A 16809-nucleotide genomic window follows, 5' to 3' on the forward strand; every position below is an offset into this window, starting at 1 on the left:
GCACATTATGATGATGTCCTACCGAGTGGGCCCAGAGATACCTCTCCGTTTACACGGAGTGACAAATCCCAGTCTCGATTTGTGCCAACCCAACAGACACTTTCGGAGATACCTGTAGTGCACCTTTATAGTCACCCAGTTACGTTGTGACGTTTGGTACACCCAAAGCATTCCTACGGTATCCGGGAGTTGCACAATCTCATGGTCTAAGGAAAAGATACTTGACATTAGAAAAGCTTTAGCATACGAACTACACGATCTTTGTGCTAGGCTTAGGATTGGGTCTTGTCCATCACATCATTCTCCTAATGATGTGATCCCGTTATCAACGACATCCAATGTCCATAGCCAGGAAACCATGACTATCTGTTGATCACAACGAGCTAGTCAACTAGAGGCTCACTAGGGACATATTGTGGTCTATGTATTCACACGTGTATTACGATTTCCGGATAATACAGTTATAGCATGAATAAAAGACTATTATCATGAACAAAGAAATATAATAATAACACTTTTATTATTGCCTCTAGGGCATATTTCCAACAGTCTCCCACTTGCACTAGAGTCAATAATCTAGTTCACATCGCCATGTGATTAACACTGACAGGTCACATCACCATGTGACCAACATCCAAAGAGTTTACTAGTGTCATTAAACTAGTTCACATCATCATGTGATTAAGACTCAATGAGTTCTGGGGTTTGATCATGTTTTGCTTGTGAGAGAGGTTTTAGTCAATGGGTCTGCAACATTCAGATCCGTATGTACTTCGCAATTCTCTATGTCATATTGTAAATGCTACTTCCACGCTCCACTTGGAGCTATTCCAAATGGTTGTTCCAGTATACGTATCCGGTTTGCTACTCAGAGTCACTCGGATAGGTGTCAAAGCTTTCATCGACGTAACCCTTTATGTCAAACTCTTTATCACCTCCATAATCGAGAAACATATCCTTATTCCTCTAAGGATAACTTTGACCGCTATCTAGTGATCCACTCCTTGATCACCTTTGTACCCTCTTGCCAGACAAGCGGCAAGGCACACATCAGGTGCGGTACTTAGCATAGCATACTATAGAGCCTACGTCTGAAGCATAGGGGACGACCTTCATCCTTTCTCTCTCTTCTGCCGTGGTCGAGCTTTAACTCTTAACTTCATACCTTACAACTCAGGCAAGAACTCCTTCTTTGACTGATCCATCTTAAACTCCTTCAAGATCACGTCAAGGTATGTGCTCATTTGAAAGTACCATTAAGCATTTTTGATCTATCCTCATAGATCTTGATGCTCAATGTTCAAGCAGCTTAATCCAGGTTTTCCATTGAAAAACACTTTTCAAACAACCCTATATGCTTTCTAGAAATTCTACATCATTTCTGATCAACAATATGTCAACAACATATACTCATCAGAAATTCTATAGTGCTCCCACTCACTTCTTTGGAAATAAAAGTTTCTCATAAACTTTGTATAAACCCAAAATCTTTGATCATCTCATCAAAGTGTATATTCCAACTCTGAGATGCTTACTCCAGTCCTTGGAAGGATTGCTGGAGCTTTGCATACCTTTTAGCATCCTTAGGATCGACAAAACTTTCTGATTGTATCACATACGACCTTTCCTTATGAAAACTGGTAAGGAAACTCGTTTTGTCATCCATCTGCCAGATTTCATAAATGCAGCTAATGCTAACATGAATCCGACGGACTTAAGCATCGCTACGGATGAGAAAATCTCATCGTAGTAAACTCCTTGAACTTGTGAAAAACTCTTCGCCACAAGTCGAGCTTCATAGACGGTGACATTACCATCCACGTCCGTCTTCTTCTTAAAGATCCATTTATCTCAATGGCTTGCCGATCATCGGGTAAGTCCACCAAAGTCCATGCTTTGTTCTGATACATGGATCCTATCTCGGATTTCATGGCTTCTAACCATTTGTCGGAATTTGGGCCCACCATCGCTTCTCCATAGCTCGTAGGTTCATTGTTGTCTAGCAACATGACCTTCAAGACAGGATCACCGTACCACTCCGAAGCAGTACGCGTCCTTGTCGTCCTACGAGGTTCGATAGTGACTTGATCCAAAGCTTCATGATCACTATCATAAGCTTCCACTTCAATTGGCGTAGGTGCCACAGGAACAACTTCCTGTGCCCTGCTACACACTTGTTGAAGTGACGGTTCAATAACCTCATCAAGTCTCCACCATCCTCCCACTCAACTTTTCGAGACAAACTTTTCCTCGAGAAAGGACCCGATTCAAGAAACAATCCCTATTGCTTTCGGATCTGAATTAGGAGGTATACCCAACTGTTTTTGGGTGTCCTATGAAGATGCATTTTATCCGCTTTGGGTTCGAGCTTATCAACCTGAAACTCTTTCACATAAGCATCGCAGCCCCAAACCTTTAAGAAACGACAACTTAGGTTTCTCCAAACGGTGTCGTCTCAACGGAATTATGTGGTACCCTATTAAAATGAGTGCGGTTGTCTCTAATGCCTAACCCATGAACGATAGTGGTAATTCGATAAGAGACATCATGGTACGCACCATATCCAATAGGGTGCAACTATGATGTTCGGACACACCATCACACTATGGTGTTCTAGGCGGTATTAATTGTGAAACAATTTCCACAATGTCTTAATTGTGTGCCAAACTCGTAACTCAGATACTCATCTCTATGATCATATCATAGACATTTTATCCTCTTGTCACAATGATCTTCAACTTCACTCTGAAATTACTTGAACCATTCAATAATTCAGACTTGTGTTTCATCAAGTAAATATACTCAACATTTACTTGAATCATCTGTGAAGTAAGAACATAACGATATTCACTGCATGCCTCAGCACTCATTGGACTGCACACATCAAAATGTGTTACTTCCAACAAGTTGCTATCTTGTTCCACCTTACTGAAAACGAGGCTTCTCAGTCATCTTGCCCATGTGGTATGATATGCATATCTCAAGTGATTCAAAATCAAGTGAGTCCAAACGATCCATCTGCATGGAGTTTCTTCATGCGTATACACCAATAGACATGGTTCGCATGTCTCAAACTTTTCAAAAACGAGTGAGTCCAAAGATCCATCAACCTGGAGCTTCTTCATGCGTTTTTATACCAATATGACTTACATGGCAGTGCCACAAGTAAGTGGTACTATCATTACTATCTTATATCTTTTGGCATGAAAATGTGTATCACTACGATCGAGATTCAATAAACCATTCTTTCAGGTGCAAGACCATTGAAGGTATTATTCAAATAAATAGAGTAACCATTATTCTCCTTATATGAATAACCGTATTGCGATAGACATAATCCAATCATGTCTATGCTCAACGCAAACACCAAATGACAATTATTCAGGTTTAATACTAATCTTGATGGTAGAGGGAGCGTGCGACGTTTGATCACATCAAACTTGGAAACACTTCCAACACATATCGTCAGCTCACCTTTAGCTAGTCTCCGTTTATTCCGTAGCTCTTTTATTTCGAGTTACTAACACTTAGCAACCGAACCGGTATCTTAATACCCTGGTGCTACTAGGAGTACTAGTAAAATACACATTAACATAATGTATATCCAATATACTTCTATCGACCTTGCCAGCCTTATCATCTACCAAGTATCTAGGGTAATTCTGCTCCAGTGGTTGTTCCCCTTATTACAGAAGCACTTAGTCTCGGGTTTGGGTTCAACCTTGGGTTTCTTCACTAGAGCAGCAACTGATTTGCCGTTTCATGAAGTATCCCTTCTTGCCCTTGCCCTTCTTGAAACTAGTGGTTTCACCAACCATCAACAATTGATCCTCCTTCTTGATTTCCACTTTCGCAGTGTCAAACATCGCGAATACCTCAAGGATCATCATATCTATCCCTGATATGTTATAGTTCATCACGAAGCTCTAGCAGCTTGGTGGCAATGACTTTGGAGAAACATCACTATCTCATCTGGAAGATCAAATCCCACTCGATTCAAGTGATTGTTGCACTCAGGCAATCTGAGCACAAGCTCAACGATTGAGCTTTTCTCCCTTAGTTTGCAGGCTAAGAAGATCGTCGGAGGTCTTATACCTATTGACGTGGGCACGAGCCTGAAATCCCAATTTCAGCCCTCGAAACATCTTATATGTTCCGCGACGTTTTGAAAAAGTCTTTGGTGCCTCTACTCTAAACCATTTAACTGAACTATCACGTAGTTATCAAAACGTGTATGTTCGATGTTCGCAACATCCACAGACGACGTTTGGGGTTCTGCACACTGAGCGGTGCATTAAGGACATAAGCTTTCTACTGATCGCATAATCACCACTATCAACTTTCAATTATATTTTCTCTAGGAACATATCTAAAACAGTAGAACTAAAGCGCGAGCTATGACATAATTTGCAAAGGGTCTTTTGACTATGTTCAGGATAATTAAGTTCATCTTATGAACTCCCACTCAGATAGACATCCCTCTAGTCATCTAAGTGATTACATGATCCGAGTCAACTAGGCCGTGTCCGATCATCACGTGAGACGGACTAGTCATCATCGGTGAACATCTTCATGTTGATCGTATCTACTATACGACTCATGCTCGACCTTTCGGTCTCCGTGTTCCGAGGCCATGTCTGTACATGCTAGGCTCGTCAAGTTAAACCTAAGTGTATTGCATGTGTAAATCTGTCTTACACCCGTTGTATGTGAACGTAAGGATCTATCACACCCGATCATCACGTGGTGCTTCGAAGCGACGAACTGTAGCAACGGTGCATAGTTAGGGGAGAACACTTCTTGAAATTGTTGTAAGGGATCATCTTATTTACTACCGTCGTTCTAAGTAAACAAGATGCATAAACATGATAAACATCACATGCAATCAAATAGTGACATGATACGGCCAATATCATTTTGCTCCTTTTGATCTCCATCTTCGGGGCTCCATGATCATCATCGTCACCGGCATGACACCATGATCTCCATCATCATGATCTCCATCATTGTGTCTTCATGAAGTTGTCTCGCCAACTATTACTTCTACTACTATGGCTACCGGTTAGCAATAAAGTAAAGTAATTACATGGCGTTGTTTAATGACACGCAGGTCATACAATAAATAAAGACAACTCCTATGGCTCCTGCCGGTTGTCATACTCATCGACATGCAAGTCGTGATTCCTATTATAAGAACATGATCAATCTCATACATCACATATATTCATTCATCACATTCTTCTTGGCCATATCACATCACATAGCATACCCTGCAAAAACAAGTTAGACGTCCTCTAATTGTTGTTTGCATATTTTACGTGGCTGCTATGGGTTTCTAGCAAGAACGTTTCTTACCTACGCAAAAACCACAACGTGATATGTCAATTGCTATTTACCCTTCATAAGGACCCTTTTCATCGAATCCGTTCTGACTAAAGTGGGAGAGACTGGCACCCGCTAGCCACCTTATGCACCAAGTGCATGTCAGTCGGTGGAACCTGTCTCACGTAAGAGTACGTGTAAGGTCGGTCCGGGCCGCTTCATCCCACAATACCGTCGAAACAAGATTGGACTAGTAACGGTAAGCATATTGAACAACATCAACGCCCACAACTACTTTGTGTTCTACTCGTGCAAAGAATCTACGCAATAGACCTAGCTCATGATGCCACTGTTGGGGAACGTAGCAGAAATTCAAAATTTTCCTACGTGTCACCAAGATCTATCTATGGAGAAACCAGCAACGAGGGGAAGGAGAGTGCATCTACATACCCTTGTAGATCGCTAAGCGGAAGCGTTCAAGAGAACGGGGTTGAAGGAGTCGTACTCGTCGTGATCCAAATCACCGGAGATCCTAGTGCCGAACGGACGGCACCTCCGCGTTCAACACACGTACAGCCCGGTGACGTCTCCCACGCCTTGATCCAGCAAGGAGAGAGGGAGAGGTTGAGGAAGACTCCATCCAGCAGCAGCACAACGGCGTGGTGGTGGTGGAGGAGCGTGGCAATCCTGCAGGGCTTCGCCAAGCACCGCGGGAGAGGAGGAGGTGTCACGGGAGGGAGGGAGGCGCCAGGGCTTCAGGTATGGCTGCCCTCCCTCCCCTCCACTATATATAGGGGCAAGGGAGAGGGGGGAGGCGCAGCCTTGCCCCTTCCTCCAAGGAAGGGGTGCGGCCAAGAGGGGGGAGGAGTCCATCCTCCCCAAGGCACCTCGGAGGTGCCTTCCCCCTTGAGGACTCTTCCCTCCCCAAGTTTCCTTGGCGCATGGGCCTCTTGGGGCTGGTGCCCTTGGCCCATATAGGCCAAGGCGCACCCCCTACAGCCCATGTGCCCCCCCGGGGCAGGTGGACCCCCCCCGGTGGACCCCCGGACCCCTTTCGGCACTCCCGGTACAATACCGATAAAGTGCGAAACTTTTCCGGCGACCAAAATAAGACTTCCCATATATAAATCTTTACCTCCGGACCATTCCGGAACTCCTCGTGACGTCCGGGATCTCATCTGGGACTCCGAACAACATTCGGTAACCACATACAAACTTCCTTTATAACCCTAGCGTCATCGAACCTTAAGTGTGTAGACCCTACGGGTTCGGGAGACCATGTAGACATGACCGAGACGTTCTCCGGTCAATAACCAACAGCGGGATCTGGATACCCATGTTGGCTCCCACATGTTCCACGATGATCTCATCGGATGAACCACGATGTCAAGGACTCAATCGATCCCGTATACAATTCCCTTTGTCTAACGATATTGTACTTGCCCGAGATTCGATCGTCGGTATACCGATACCTTGTTCAATCTCGTTACCGGCAAGTCTCTTTACTCGTTCCGTAACACATCATCCCGTGATCAACCCCTTGGTCACATTGTGCACATTATGATGATGTCCTACCGAGTGGGCCCAGAGATACCTCTCCGTTTACACGGAGTGACAAATCCCAGTCTCGATTCGTGCCAACCCAACAGACACTTTCGGAGATACCTGTAGTGCACCTTTATAGCCACCCAGTTACGTTGTGACGTTTGGTACACCCAAAGCATTCCTACGGTATTCGGGAGTTGCACAATCTCATGGTCTAAGGAAAAGATACTTGACATTAGAAAAGCTTTAGCATACGAACTACACGATCTTTGTGCTAGGCTTAGGATTGGGTCTTGTCCATCACATCATTCTCCTAATGATGTGATCCCGTTATCAACGACATCCAATGTCCATAGCCAGGAAACCATGACTATCTGTTGATCACAACGAGCTAGTCAACTAGAGGCTCACTAGGGACATATTGTGGTCTATGTATTCACACGTGTATTACGATTTCCGGATAATACAGTTACAGCATGAATAAAAGACTATTATCATGAACAAAGAAATATAATAATAACACTTTTATTATTGCCTCTAGGGCATATTTCCAACAAATATACAATGATGTCGTCGAGGTTACCGTCCTTGGAGATGATGAGAGGCGGTGTTCTTGATGTAGATACCAAGATGATGGAGACTCGTCCCTAAGTAGCCGAAACACCTTAGGAAACGGAAAAACTGCGAACTCAAAATCTTAAATGACAAATGTCAAATGGTGGTAGCGGAAAGCGGTGGTGGTTTTGCACTAGGCAAATGCGGAAGTGGAATGATGGGCTATACACGAGTCGGAGTTGAAGTTGCCGTTCCTAAGTAGCCGAAACACCTTAGGAGACACAAGCCACAACACAAACAAAATTGGGTTAAGTTGGGGTTGTCGGAAGTGTATGGTGGGAAGGTTATGTGGAAGTGGTGGTGGTGGTGGTTGATGAAGAAGCAACCGTCCCTAAGTAGCCGAAACACCTTAGGAGACTCAAGTCACTACTCAAACAACCTCAAATGCTATGGGGAACAAAATGGGGTAGGTTGCGGAAGTCGGTGGTGGTAATGCGGATGATATGGTGGAGGGCCTAGGCAAACTTGCCAAATTTCAGAAAATTTGATGGAGTCAAATGATGTTGGCAGTATTTTTGTGGGATGGGGGATGTCAAGAGCTTCAAAACGAGCTAAAGAACGTCAAAATCGGACTCCGGATGAATTAGTTATGACCGAAACAAGATTTCAGCCGAGTCAGTGTCAGGGTTACCCGGACATCCGGGAGTAGGTCCGGATGATCCGGGTTCGTCAACCGGATTTCTGTCGTGTGGGGCGTCTGGACATCCGGGAGATGGTCCAGCTGATCCAGGTGGATCCGGATGATCCGGGAGCTCTTTCGGATGATCCGGCAGGTCAAACTGCTCGGCTTTTGCTCGTGGAGACGAATTTTTGGGCGGAATTTGGGGATTTTGGGATCAAAATTGGCGAGATTTCGTGGATGGAAGGTGGGGAAACTTGGGGAAATGCTAGATCCACTTGAAACCAAGCAAATCCACGGATCAAAATCAACAAAACATCATCAAACCAACAAATCACAAAAAATCTTGGGGCTATTTTTGGTGGGGATTTTCGGATTTAGGACGAAATCAACAAAATCAAGCTAGAAATCACGGGGTAGGGGCTCCAAAAACGTGATCAACGTGGCTCATGATACCATATGATGTAGGGTGGAACCCTATAGTGTTGATCTTTCACGTTTGGAGTGGATCCTACGGGGGGAATCACGAAGAACACGCGGAAGCACAAGGGGAAACACGGGGAAAACGAGAGAGAATCACTCAACCAACAAGGAATCGATCACACAAGTGCTAGATCACCACACACATAAGAGATCCACAAGATACAAAGTCAACTAAGGTAAGGATACAAAGGAACCGTTCATCTTCAAGAGGAGGCCTTGATGTTCTTCCCTAGATAGGGGTCTTGAATCCGCTGGGGGATCTTCTCCGAAGAGGTCCTGAGCTCCGAGGAGAAGTAACCGAGTGGATGAGCAAAGGCTCTCACACAAATATGAGCTAATCCAATGCTAACCCTCAAAATGGGGAGAGGGAGGTCTATTTATAGTGCTAAGCCACGAAGGGGTAAGTGAGGGGCGAAGGGGTACACGGGCCTCGGCCCAAGTCATGCGCACAGGCAAGGCCGGATGATCCGGACGGGGCCCCGGATGATCCGGGCGTCGGGGTCCGGATGATCCGGACGGAGTCCCGGATGATCCGGCTTCGGCAGAAGCCTTTGGGTGTCTTCGGCTCAGTTACCCGGACGATCCGGACGGAGTCCCGGATGATCCGGCTGGGCCCGGATGATCCGGACGGCGGTCCGGATGTCTGGCCTAGCTCCAGCAGCCGCTCCGTCTTCTTCTTCCTTCTCCTCTTCCATGCTTGGCCTTGATCCTTGGATTCTCCATGGTCATCTTGGTTGTACCTGAGTGTATGCAAGGTCCATGCATGAGGTAGTAGCCGTGTCTCATATGCGGAAAGTGACGGTTCGAAGAGGAGTGAGTTCACCTTGTGTCGAATGGCGCATAGTCGAGGTCTCATCTTATGTATCCTTGGGGCTTGGAGAGTAGTCGGAGTGTACGTGGGGATGAACGTGGGATGCTCCGCATCACAAAGCCTCCTGAACACTGGAGATCGTTGAAGCACGTTGATATCGTTGTGAGAACCGGGCATTCCAAAGAAAGCATGCCAAATCCATAAGTCATGTGATACCACCGCTTGTAGTATGATGGTGGCCTCTCTGGTGTGACCTTGATACATTCCCCGCAGACCTTTGGGGCAGTTTTTCCATTGCCAATGCATACAATCAATTGATCCGAGCATTCCTGGAAACCCCCTTGCCTCTCCAATAGCCAACAACTTCTCACTGTCCTACGCATTTGGTTCTCTGAGATACTTCGGTCCAAACACCTCAACCATAGCGCGAGCAAATTTCACAGTAGTCTTGAGGCACGTGCTCTCCCCCATCCTGACCATCTCACCAACGACTTCTACAGTAGTACCAAGTGCAAGCATCCTCAGAGCAGCCGTGCACTTTTGCTTGGCCGAGAAAGAGAGTTGGCTGCAGCAATCCCTTCTCAGATTGAAGTAGTCGTCGTGTGCCTCCACTCCCTCCATAATGCGCAAAAATAATGATTTTCGCATGCGAAAACGGCGACGAAACCATGGATCTTCCGAAAAAGCAGGTGTGGGAGCAAAGTAGTCATTGTGCAATAGCTTTGCTCCAGACACTCTGTCCCGGTTGATCACTCTTCTTCCTTTGATTGAGCCCTTAAAGTTGAGAATATGCTCCACTTGTCGGTCCATTTCCTCTTGCATGCTCATGAGCATGATCATGTCCACTTCTTCGTCCTTATTCGACGAATCGAAGAACTCATCTTGAATCATTTGGTCAAGCTCCGTCGGGCCATACTCCTCGTCCGACGAAGCATTGGAATCCATAATGTACCTAACAAAACCACAATAATTCCGGTCGGTCAATGTGTCGAACACATCAAGTGCAAGGCGGAGCCGGAGAGTTGCCGGACATACCATGGTGGCGTCCGGGCCGGCGACAACGTCCCTCGCGGCGAGGACTGGAGCGCTCTTCCGGAGTTGGCGGCGGAGAGCCTGGGAAAGGCTGCGGAGCGGGCGTGGCGGCGGAGCTGCGAGCGAGACGGCGCAGAGGAGGAAGAACGAGGAGAGAGCAAATGGATCCGGTAACTCGGGAGGGAGGAGGGATTTGATGCAATTTAGGGTGGGATCGGGTTGTCGAATCCGACGTGACGGGCGTGCCCGGGCTCTCCATATCCGCCCCATATTTGAGCTGGATATGGGAGTGCGGGTCAGCCCGAACGTTTGAGGGCCGTTCGAGAGGTTCATCTGGGTCAAAATATCATGATCGAGTCTGCCGAGCGTTTGAGACGGGTTGAGGGTTCCACCTGTTGGTGCACAGCGGAAGAACAGTCGTTAGTTTTCTCTGCAGTGACGAAGGAAACACCGAAACAGAACACAGAAATCCCAATCCCCGCCGCCAAAGGCTCCAACCACGATGGTGCCAGGAATGGCGCCCAAGCCGGCGGCGCCGATGCCCGCGCAGCCGAAGAAGCCTCAGCACATGCTCGTGCTCGGCACCGGCTTCGTCGGCCGCTACGTCTCGGAGCGCCTCCTGTCACAGGGATGGTTAGTCCGCCGTCGCTCTCAGCCCCCTCCTCGCTCCGTTCTACCGCTTCTCCTTCTCTTTGACCGGCGTCGGCACAAATTGAGACCACTCCGTCGCTGTAACTCCGGTTCCCCAACTCCCCTTATCGATGTCTCGAACTAGATTGGGTTCTGCCGCTGCTGTAGCCATCTCCTCCTCCCCCGAATTCGGTCCTTGATTTCTGTCTGGATGAACGCAGGCGGGTGTCCGGGACGTGCACCAGTGCCGCCAAGAAGACGGAGCTCGAGTTGCTGGGCATGACTGCTTCCGTCTTCGATGCCACAACAAGCAAGTACGGCTTATTTCCTCTGTTCTCGCCCTTCTTTCAAGCACCGTTCTCTGCCGCGGAGCACTTGCCAGATATAAATAATACATGGATAGTCTAGCTAAAAATGGTTGTAGGCTGAAAATCTTTGACCCACAAACGTTTCACTAGTGTTATTAGTTGAATTGCATCTGAAAAGGTGAATGAAGCTCTCGTTTGTTTTCTGTTGAACATAAAACTTTGCTGATGCAGGCCAAAATATTTGCTTTAAACTGCAGTGAAGTCAATCTTTGGAACTAATAGTACTACATTTATATACACAAATACTTCAGTCATGGCAGATTGTTTAATCATTAGGGGAAGAAGGCCACTCCAAATTTTTGTGCTAGACTCCAATATATTTTCTTGAAATTTTATTATGACGATATATGATCCTTATCTCTTGTTGTTCTACCTGTGTCCCCCTGGGCCCTCTTACTCCTGTGTGTGGGTGCCAGTGAATTTTGCTTTCTCATACATGAATCTTTATGTCTACGGGCAATGTCCTTTTCTGATTACTTTTGGCTGTCAATTCCAGCCTCACAGATCTTCATGCTTTGCAAGATGCAACCCATTTGCTCATCTCCATTCCTCCCATCCCTGGGGTGGGTGATCCTGTACGTTGCCAATTATCTGCTACTCAATTCAGTATGCTTCACTTGAATGCGATCCTGATTTGACTTCATGGTTATCCCTTATGCAGTTGCTTTCCTCACATGCTGACCTGCAAACAACACTGACTAGTGGTAATCTTCAATGGTTATGCTACCTATCTTCAACAAGTAAGTTCAAACAATGTGTGCACCTCTAATATGAAATAGTATGTTGGTTTGGGGTGAAATTGATTGACAGCATTTCGGCAGTTTCCATTTCACTAAATTATTTAACATGTGGTAGTCAAATGAACTGCATTTAAGTGCAATAGTTTTTCTTGAGGACCCTTACTTGGTTTACACACTGCATTCATGTCAATGCACTAGAATAGGAGAACATCTCTATTTCTTCACCCTTGTTAGGTACGTTAGCTCTTCCAGCTGGCTTAGATAACTGCCTTATAATTCTTATTATTTCCCAGGTGTGTATGGTGATTGTGGTGGTGCATGGGTTGATGAGGAGTAAGAAACTGAATGGTTTGTGTGTGTTTTTGCAATACATTTTTAAAAGTGCAGAAGAAACTGATGTATATGCAGTCATGTAGTGAATCCAAAGAGCGAGTCTTCCAAGTTAAGATATACCGCTGAACAAGGATGGTTGGATCTTGTCGACGAGCTGGATCTATCGGCTTATATACTTCGTTTGGGTGGGATATATGGGCCTGGAAGAAGGTTGAGATATGCTAATACTTCAATCCATTTTACTATTTTGATTTCTTATCAAATAATTAGTCAACTCTAGAAATGCTTGACAATTGATATGCTGATTTAGACCAATGTATTTGCACCTATGAAATGAAAGCTTGTCAGCACTTTTTTCATGACTGCTTTGGATTTTATCATAGAAGCCATCAAACAATGTGATAGAGATGAATGGTTGGAAGATTTGTTCAAGGAGACTGTTTATACGTCCTGATACCGTGTCTCTGAAAGCGTCAGTATGACGACTATTCTTGTTTCGTATTTGTGATGATCGCCATTTGTTGTTGCAGTGCTTTGGACACCATAGCTAAGAGAAAATCTTCTTCCCGAAGACAGAAGTTGAGGGAGTCCAAACAGTACACGGCACGTATCCATGTGGCCGACATCTATCAGGCTATCCTGGCTAGCATGAGCATCAAATCTACAAGGTTTCTGTTTTCTCTTGCTTGCATAATTCCATGGTTCTTTGCAATTGTTGAGTCTTCACGCAATTTTCACAGACTTCATTACAGTTTACATATAGCATAGCTCAAATATGAGATTGCAACGCCAAAAGTCCTCTTCGTTTGTATTTCTCTCTTGCTTTGTTCTACAAAATAGCCATATCAGTGTGATCTTTAAACATCATCACACATACTCACCGTGTGTTCAACTTCATATTTCGGTCTTACCATACATGTTCTAGTCACGTTTTGTAAGCTTATGTTTTCAGTATAATCGAGAAAAATGACCGTGCATACGAAGACAGATAATTGATTTCCAACGTTTAACCATTTGAATGCCAGGAAGATATACAATGTGGTGGATGATGACCCTGCCCCGAGATCCGAGGTCTTTGCATTTGCTCAGAGCTTGATAGAGAAAAGATACCCTGATCTTGCAGCGGATTCTGCAGGATCAAACAGCCAGAACAGAATTATAGCTGCTGAAAAACGGGTATCTAATGGTCGGTTGAAACTGGAGCTTGGCGTTAGGCTTGCCCACCCATCTTATAGGTCAGGGCTGCAGAGTATTCTTGATTCCTGGCTCGAGGGAAATCAGTGATGTGTAGCCTGTGCAGCGAGTAGCATTTCTTTTAATCCTTGGTTTGGACACAATGTGAACCTGTACACGATACCGCACATTGTACCAGAAACTGAAGTAATTTACTATGATCCCAAGGAATATTTTGCCGAATGTAGTAGTGAAAACTAAAATAAATGCAGTTGCAAGATTAATGTGCATGTTCCATATTACCCATTCAGTAAGTACTAGATGTCCATTGAATCAGTAGATGCCGGAGTATGTTGGAGTACAAAGACGAAGCCTAAAGCAGGCAGCTGGCCAAATCTGAAACCAGAAGCCAGAGAGGGAGCAATTACTTTTAGGGAAAATGAAAATAACCTACAGCTAACTACTACTAGTATATTGGCCAACAGTACATTTTAGTGATGGATTTGTAGGTTGGCGAGGTCCCTTGCAGCGCGTCTGGCCTCGCGGCGCTCCCTCCGCATAAGGACCTCCTGGCGCCAGGCGTTAATGCAGGGCAGCGAGCAGTGTTGCTCGTAATGCCAGCCCGCCCAGTGGGCATGACACTGCGCGCACGTGCCCGGCGCCCTCCTCAGCACCGGCAGCAGCAGCAGCTCGTCCTCCTCCTCGCCGACCGGGTCGCCGAGGTAGCCCTCCACGCGGCGGAACCACGGCTCGAAGCCCGTGCACCGGACGCAGTGCGCGCCTCCATGCTCCTCGATACGGAGAACGACGCCGGCGAGGCACGTGCCGTTGCTGTGGTGCGGGCAGGCGGCGGCGCAGAAGATCTTCTTGCAGCCCGTGCAGTAGGAGTCTCTGGGGAGCGGCGTGTCGTAGTCCTCCGCGGCGATGGCGCGGACGACCTCGTCGGGCATCCACTGCGAGTCCCCGGGCTGGAACACCGGCCGGCCTGCGACGTCGACGGAGATGGCGGTGTGAAACGGCCCACGGTGGTGATGAGAGCCGCAGCAGTGGGAGCAGAAGGCGTGGAAGCAGTCCAGGCAGAAGCTGTCCCTCCGGCACGTCTGCGACAGTTCCTCGAACTCGAGCGGCGACGACATCGTGTACCTAACAGCGAGGCAGGGGGGACGCGCGATGTGGCGGGTATATGCAGAGACCAGGAGACGATGGCATATACTACAGGACACCAAAGCATATATATATATAGCTTATTTACGGGTCCGACTTCACCAAAGCATATATATTCCTAGCTAGGCTGCAACTATCTTTTTTGCTTTGTTAGAGCAACTCCAACGGACAGCACATCTGAACTGAACAACAGAGAGCGCCCCTGTTGAGAGTCGAGCGAGAGAAGCACGTCCCGCCCGATCCCCAATCTTCCCCGGCGGCGATGCCGGCTGGAGGAGAGAAGGGAGAGGAGCACGGAGGAGCTATGTATATATTAAGTCTAAGTTGAGTCTTACCCCTGTGGCGTCTGGCGCTATGCCGAGGTGGAGCGTACCGCCGCCGCGTTCGAGCAGCGGCCGGTGGTTAGCGGTGGCTGCACTCCTGGCTGCGCTGGTGTGCCAGTTGCTTGTCAGGAGTGGGTTGCCGGTGACTCCACGAATAAGCTCGTTTGGTCCGCTGATCTGGAGGAGGTCCTTATTTTCCTCTGCTTCCAAGGTTACCATGGCGGTGAAGGAGGAAGAGAGGAAAGATGGAGATCCAGTTCGGGTTCGAGCTCATCACCGACGGAGATCTTGGATGGCCTATGGCTCCCGCTGTTGCGGTCGATGCCGGCCGTCGCCGCCGAATCCTCTAACCGAATGGCGGTCTTTCTTCTTCCTCCCGGCCAAGAGCCAGATGGGAGGCAATGCAGCTTCATCCTGGAGTTCGTGGCGTGGTGCCATGGAGGGCTCGCCGCACCAAGTGGTGCCGTCCCCGGTGAAGACGAGTCAAGTTTCAGGCTGGAGTTGCCAGGTACCCGATTGCTTTTTTCATCAATTTTCTGGGGTCCTCTTTGTAATAGTCAGGGACCGGTTAGTGTTTTCCTTTTTCGTTCAGGGTCCTGATGTAAAATCGCCGTGTACTGCTCCTTTCTAATCAATGCAGCTTCGGGGTCCTTCCGGGCCCTTAGTTTGTTCAAAAAAAAGCAACTCCAACGGGCCAATCCAAACGGACGGCGCATTTGTCCGACTTTTGTCCGTTTGGGTCGGCCGCCCCCACCGGCGTCCGCCCAGTTTTGCATTTGGGTCGGCAGTGCGCCCAACGCGCCGATCCATTTCATGTCCGCATTCAACTATAAAAAAAGGCCCGCGGGCGATCATGCCGGCACCATGCCAGCGCCGGCATACAATGCCGGCTTCAGAAAATATCACCATAGGTTCATGCTGGCGCACTCGCCAGCCGGCCGGCACTCATGCCGGCACACAAAAAGGGCGGGGCTTGAGTTCGACCACGCCATCGCGGCTCCCGTGGTCATGCCGGCACACCTGCCGGCATACAAAAAAGATGGCGCTCGCCGCCATACATCACTCGTCGTCGAACTTGAGCATGTCGGCCTGCATCTTCTCGAACCATGGCCTCTTGCTTGGCGACACTGTAACGCCTCGGATACAACTTTCCATATTCGTAACTCCAACTCTTGCCTTTTTCGGAGATGCGATATGATATTTTCCTTCGTGGTTGGGTTATTGTCGTTTGTTTTGCATTTTGTTCATGCCATGCATCTCATCTCATAGCATCATGCGCATTGCATCTGCATGTTTTCATAAAACTCGTAGCCGTTCACAGTTGCCCTTTCTCTCTTTGCCTCCGTTGTTATTTTGTCAGGTCCTTGTCCTCGTTGACCTCTCTCAGACCCCCTCTTGCGCGCGTCCGAAAACTCCCCCGAAGTCGAACCTGGTTGTCGTGACCGTTGGGTTCGGATCATCCCCCAACATCTATAAAACATCTCCGTTTTCTTATTTGGACCCCCCTAGCCTATTTTTCTCGACCGCCCGATTTCGCTCGGACGTACCGGGTTAACCCTGCCCTAATCCTCCTTGCTATATAAATATGACCCAACCCTAAATTTGAGGAGAGTTGTCCCATCGGTCCCTCACCCACCGCCGCCGCTCTCCC

At 47.4% G+C, this 16809-nt stretch overlaps 2 protein-coding genes across 3 annotated transcripts; one reads left to right on the forward strand and one right to left on the reverse strand.

Moving 5' to 3' along the window:
- The first annotated feature begins 10808 nt into the window (after nt 1-10808).
- On the forward strand, nt 10809-13955 carry LOC123069601 (protein YeeZ). Of its 2 annotated transcripts, none has more exons than XM_044492486.1 (8): nt 10809-11060; nt 11279-11371; nt 11922-12000; nt 12087-12165; nt 12459-12498; nt 12574-12708; nt 13029-13166; nt 13524-13955. In XM_044492486.1, exons 1-8 carry the CDS (start codon nt 10930-10932, stop codon nt 13780-13782), a joined length of 954 nt encoding a protein of 317 aa, XP_044348421.1. In that variant the 5' UTR covers nt 10809-10929; the 3' UTR covers nt 13783-13955. The 2 variants fall into 2 exon arrangements, with proteins under 2 accessions (XP_044348421.1, XP_044348422.1); XM_044492487.1 differs by having other exon boundaries at nt 11922-11988.
- Nucleotides 13956-13982: 27 nt separating this feature from the next.
- Nucleotides 13983-15852, reverse strand: LOC123069602 (uncharacterized). Its single transcript, XM_044492488.1, has 2 exons — nt 14160-15852; nt 13983-14067 (listed from the first exon to the last, which is right to left on the reverse strand). Exon 1 carries the CDS (start codon nt 14805-14807, stop codon nt 14163-14165), a length of 645 nt encoding a protein of 214 aa, XP_044348423.1. The 5' UTR covers nt 14808-15852; the 3' UTR covers nt 13983-14067; nt 14160-14162.
- Nucleotides 15853-16809: the final 957 nt, after the last annotated feature.

Source organism: Triticum aestivum, chromosome 3B, assembly GCF_018294505.1.
Source record: "Triticum aestivum cultivar Chinese Spring chromosome 3B, IWGSC CS RefSeq v2.1, whole genome shotgun sequence".
In the NCBI taxonomy this organism is placed as follows: domain Eukaryota; kingdom Viridiplantae; phylum Streptophyta; class Magnoliopsida; order Poales; family Poaceae; genus Triticum; species Triticum aestivum.

What these genes read in the sequence shown, in the direction of transcription:
- LOC123069601 (XM_044492486.1), top strand. Translation starts at nt 10,930, where the DNA reads ATGGTGCCAGGAATGGCGCCCAAGCCGGCGGCGCCGATGCCCGCGCAG. An exon ending in TCCCTGGGGTGGGTGATCCT is followed by an intron (nt 12,001 to 12,086) that starts GTACGTTGCCAA and finishes TCCCTTATGCAG; the next exon opens with TTGCTTTCCTCACATGCTGA. An exon ending in ATGAGCATCAAATCTACAAG is followed by an intron (nt 13,167 to 13,523) that starts GTTTCTGTTTTC and finishes TTTGAATGCCAG; the next exon opens with GAAGATATACAATGTGGTGG.
- LOC123069602 (XM_044492488.1), bottom strand. Translation starts at nt 14,807, where the DNA reads ATGTCGTCGCCGCTCGAGTTCGAGGAACTGTCGCAGACGTGCCGGAGG.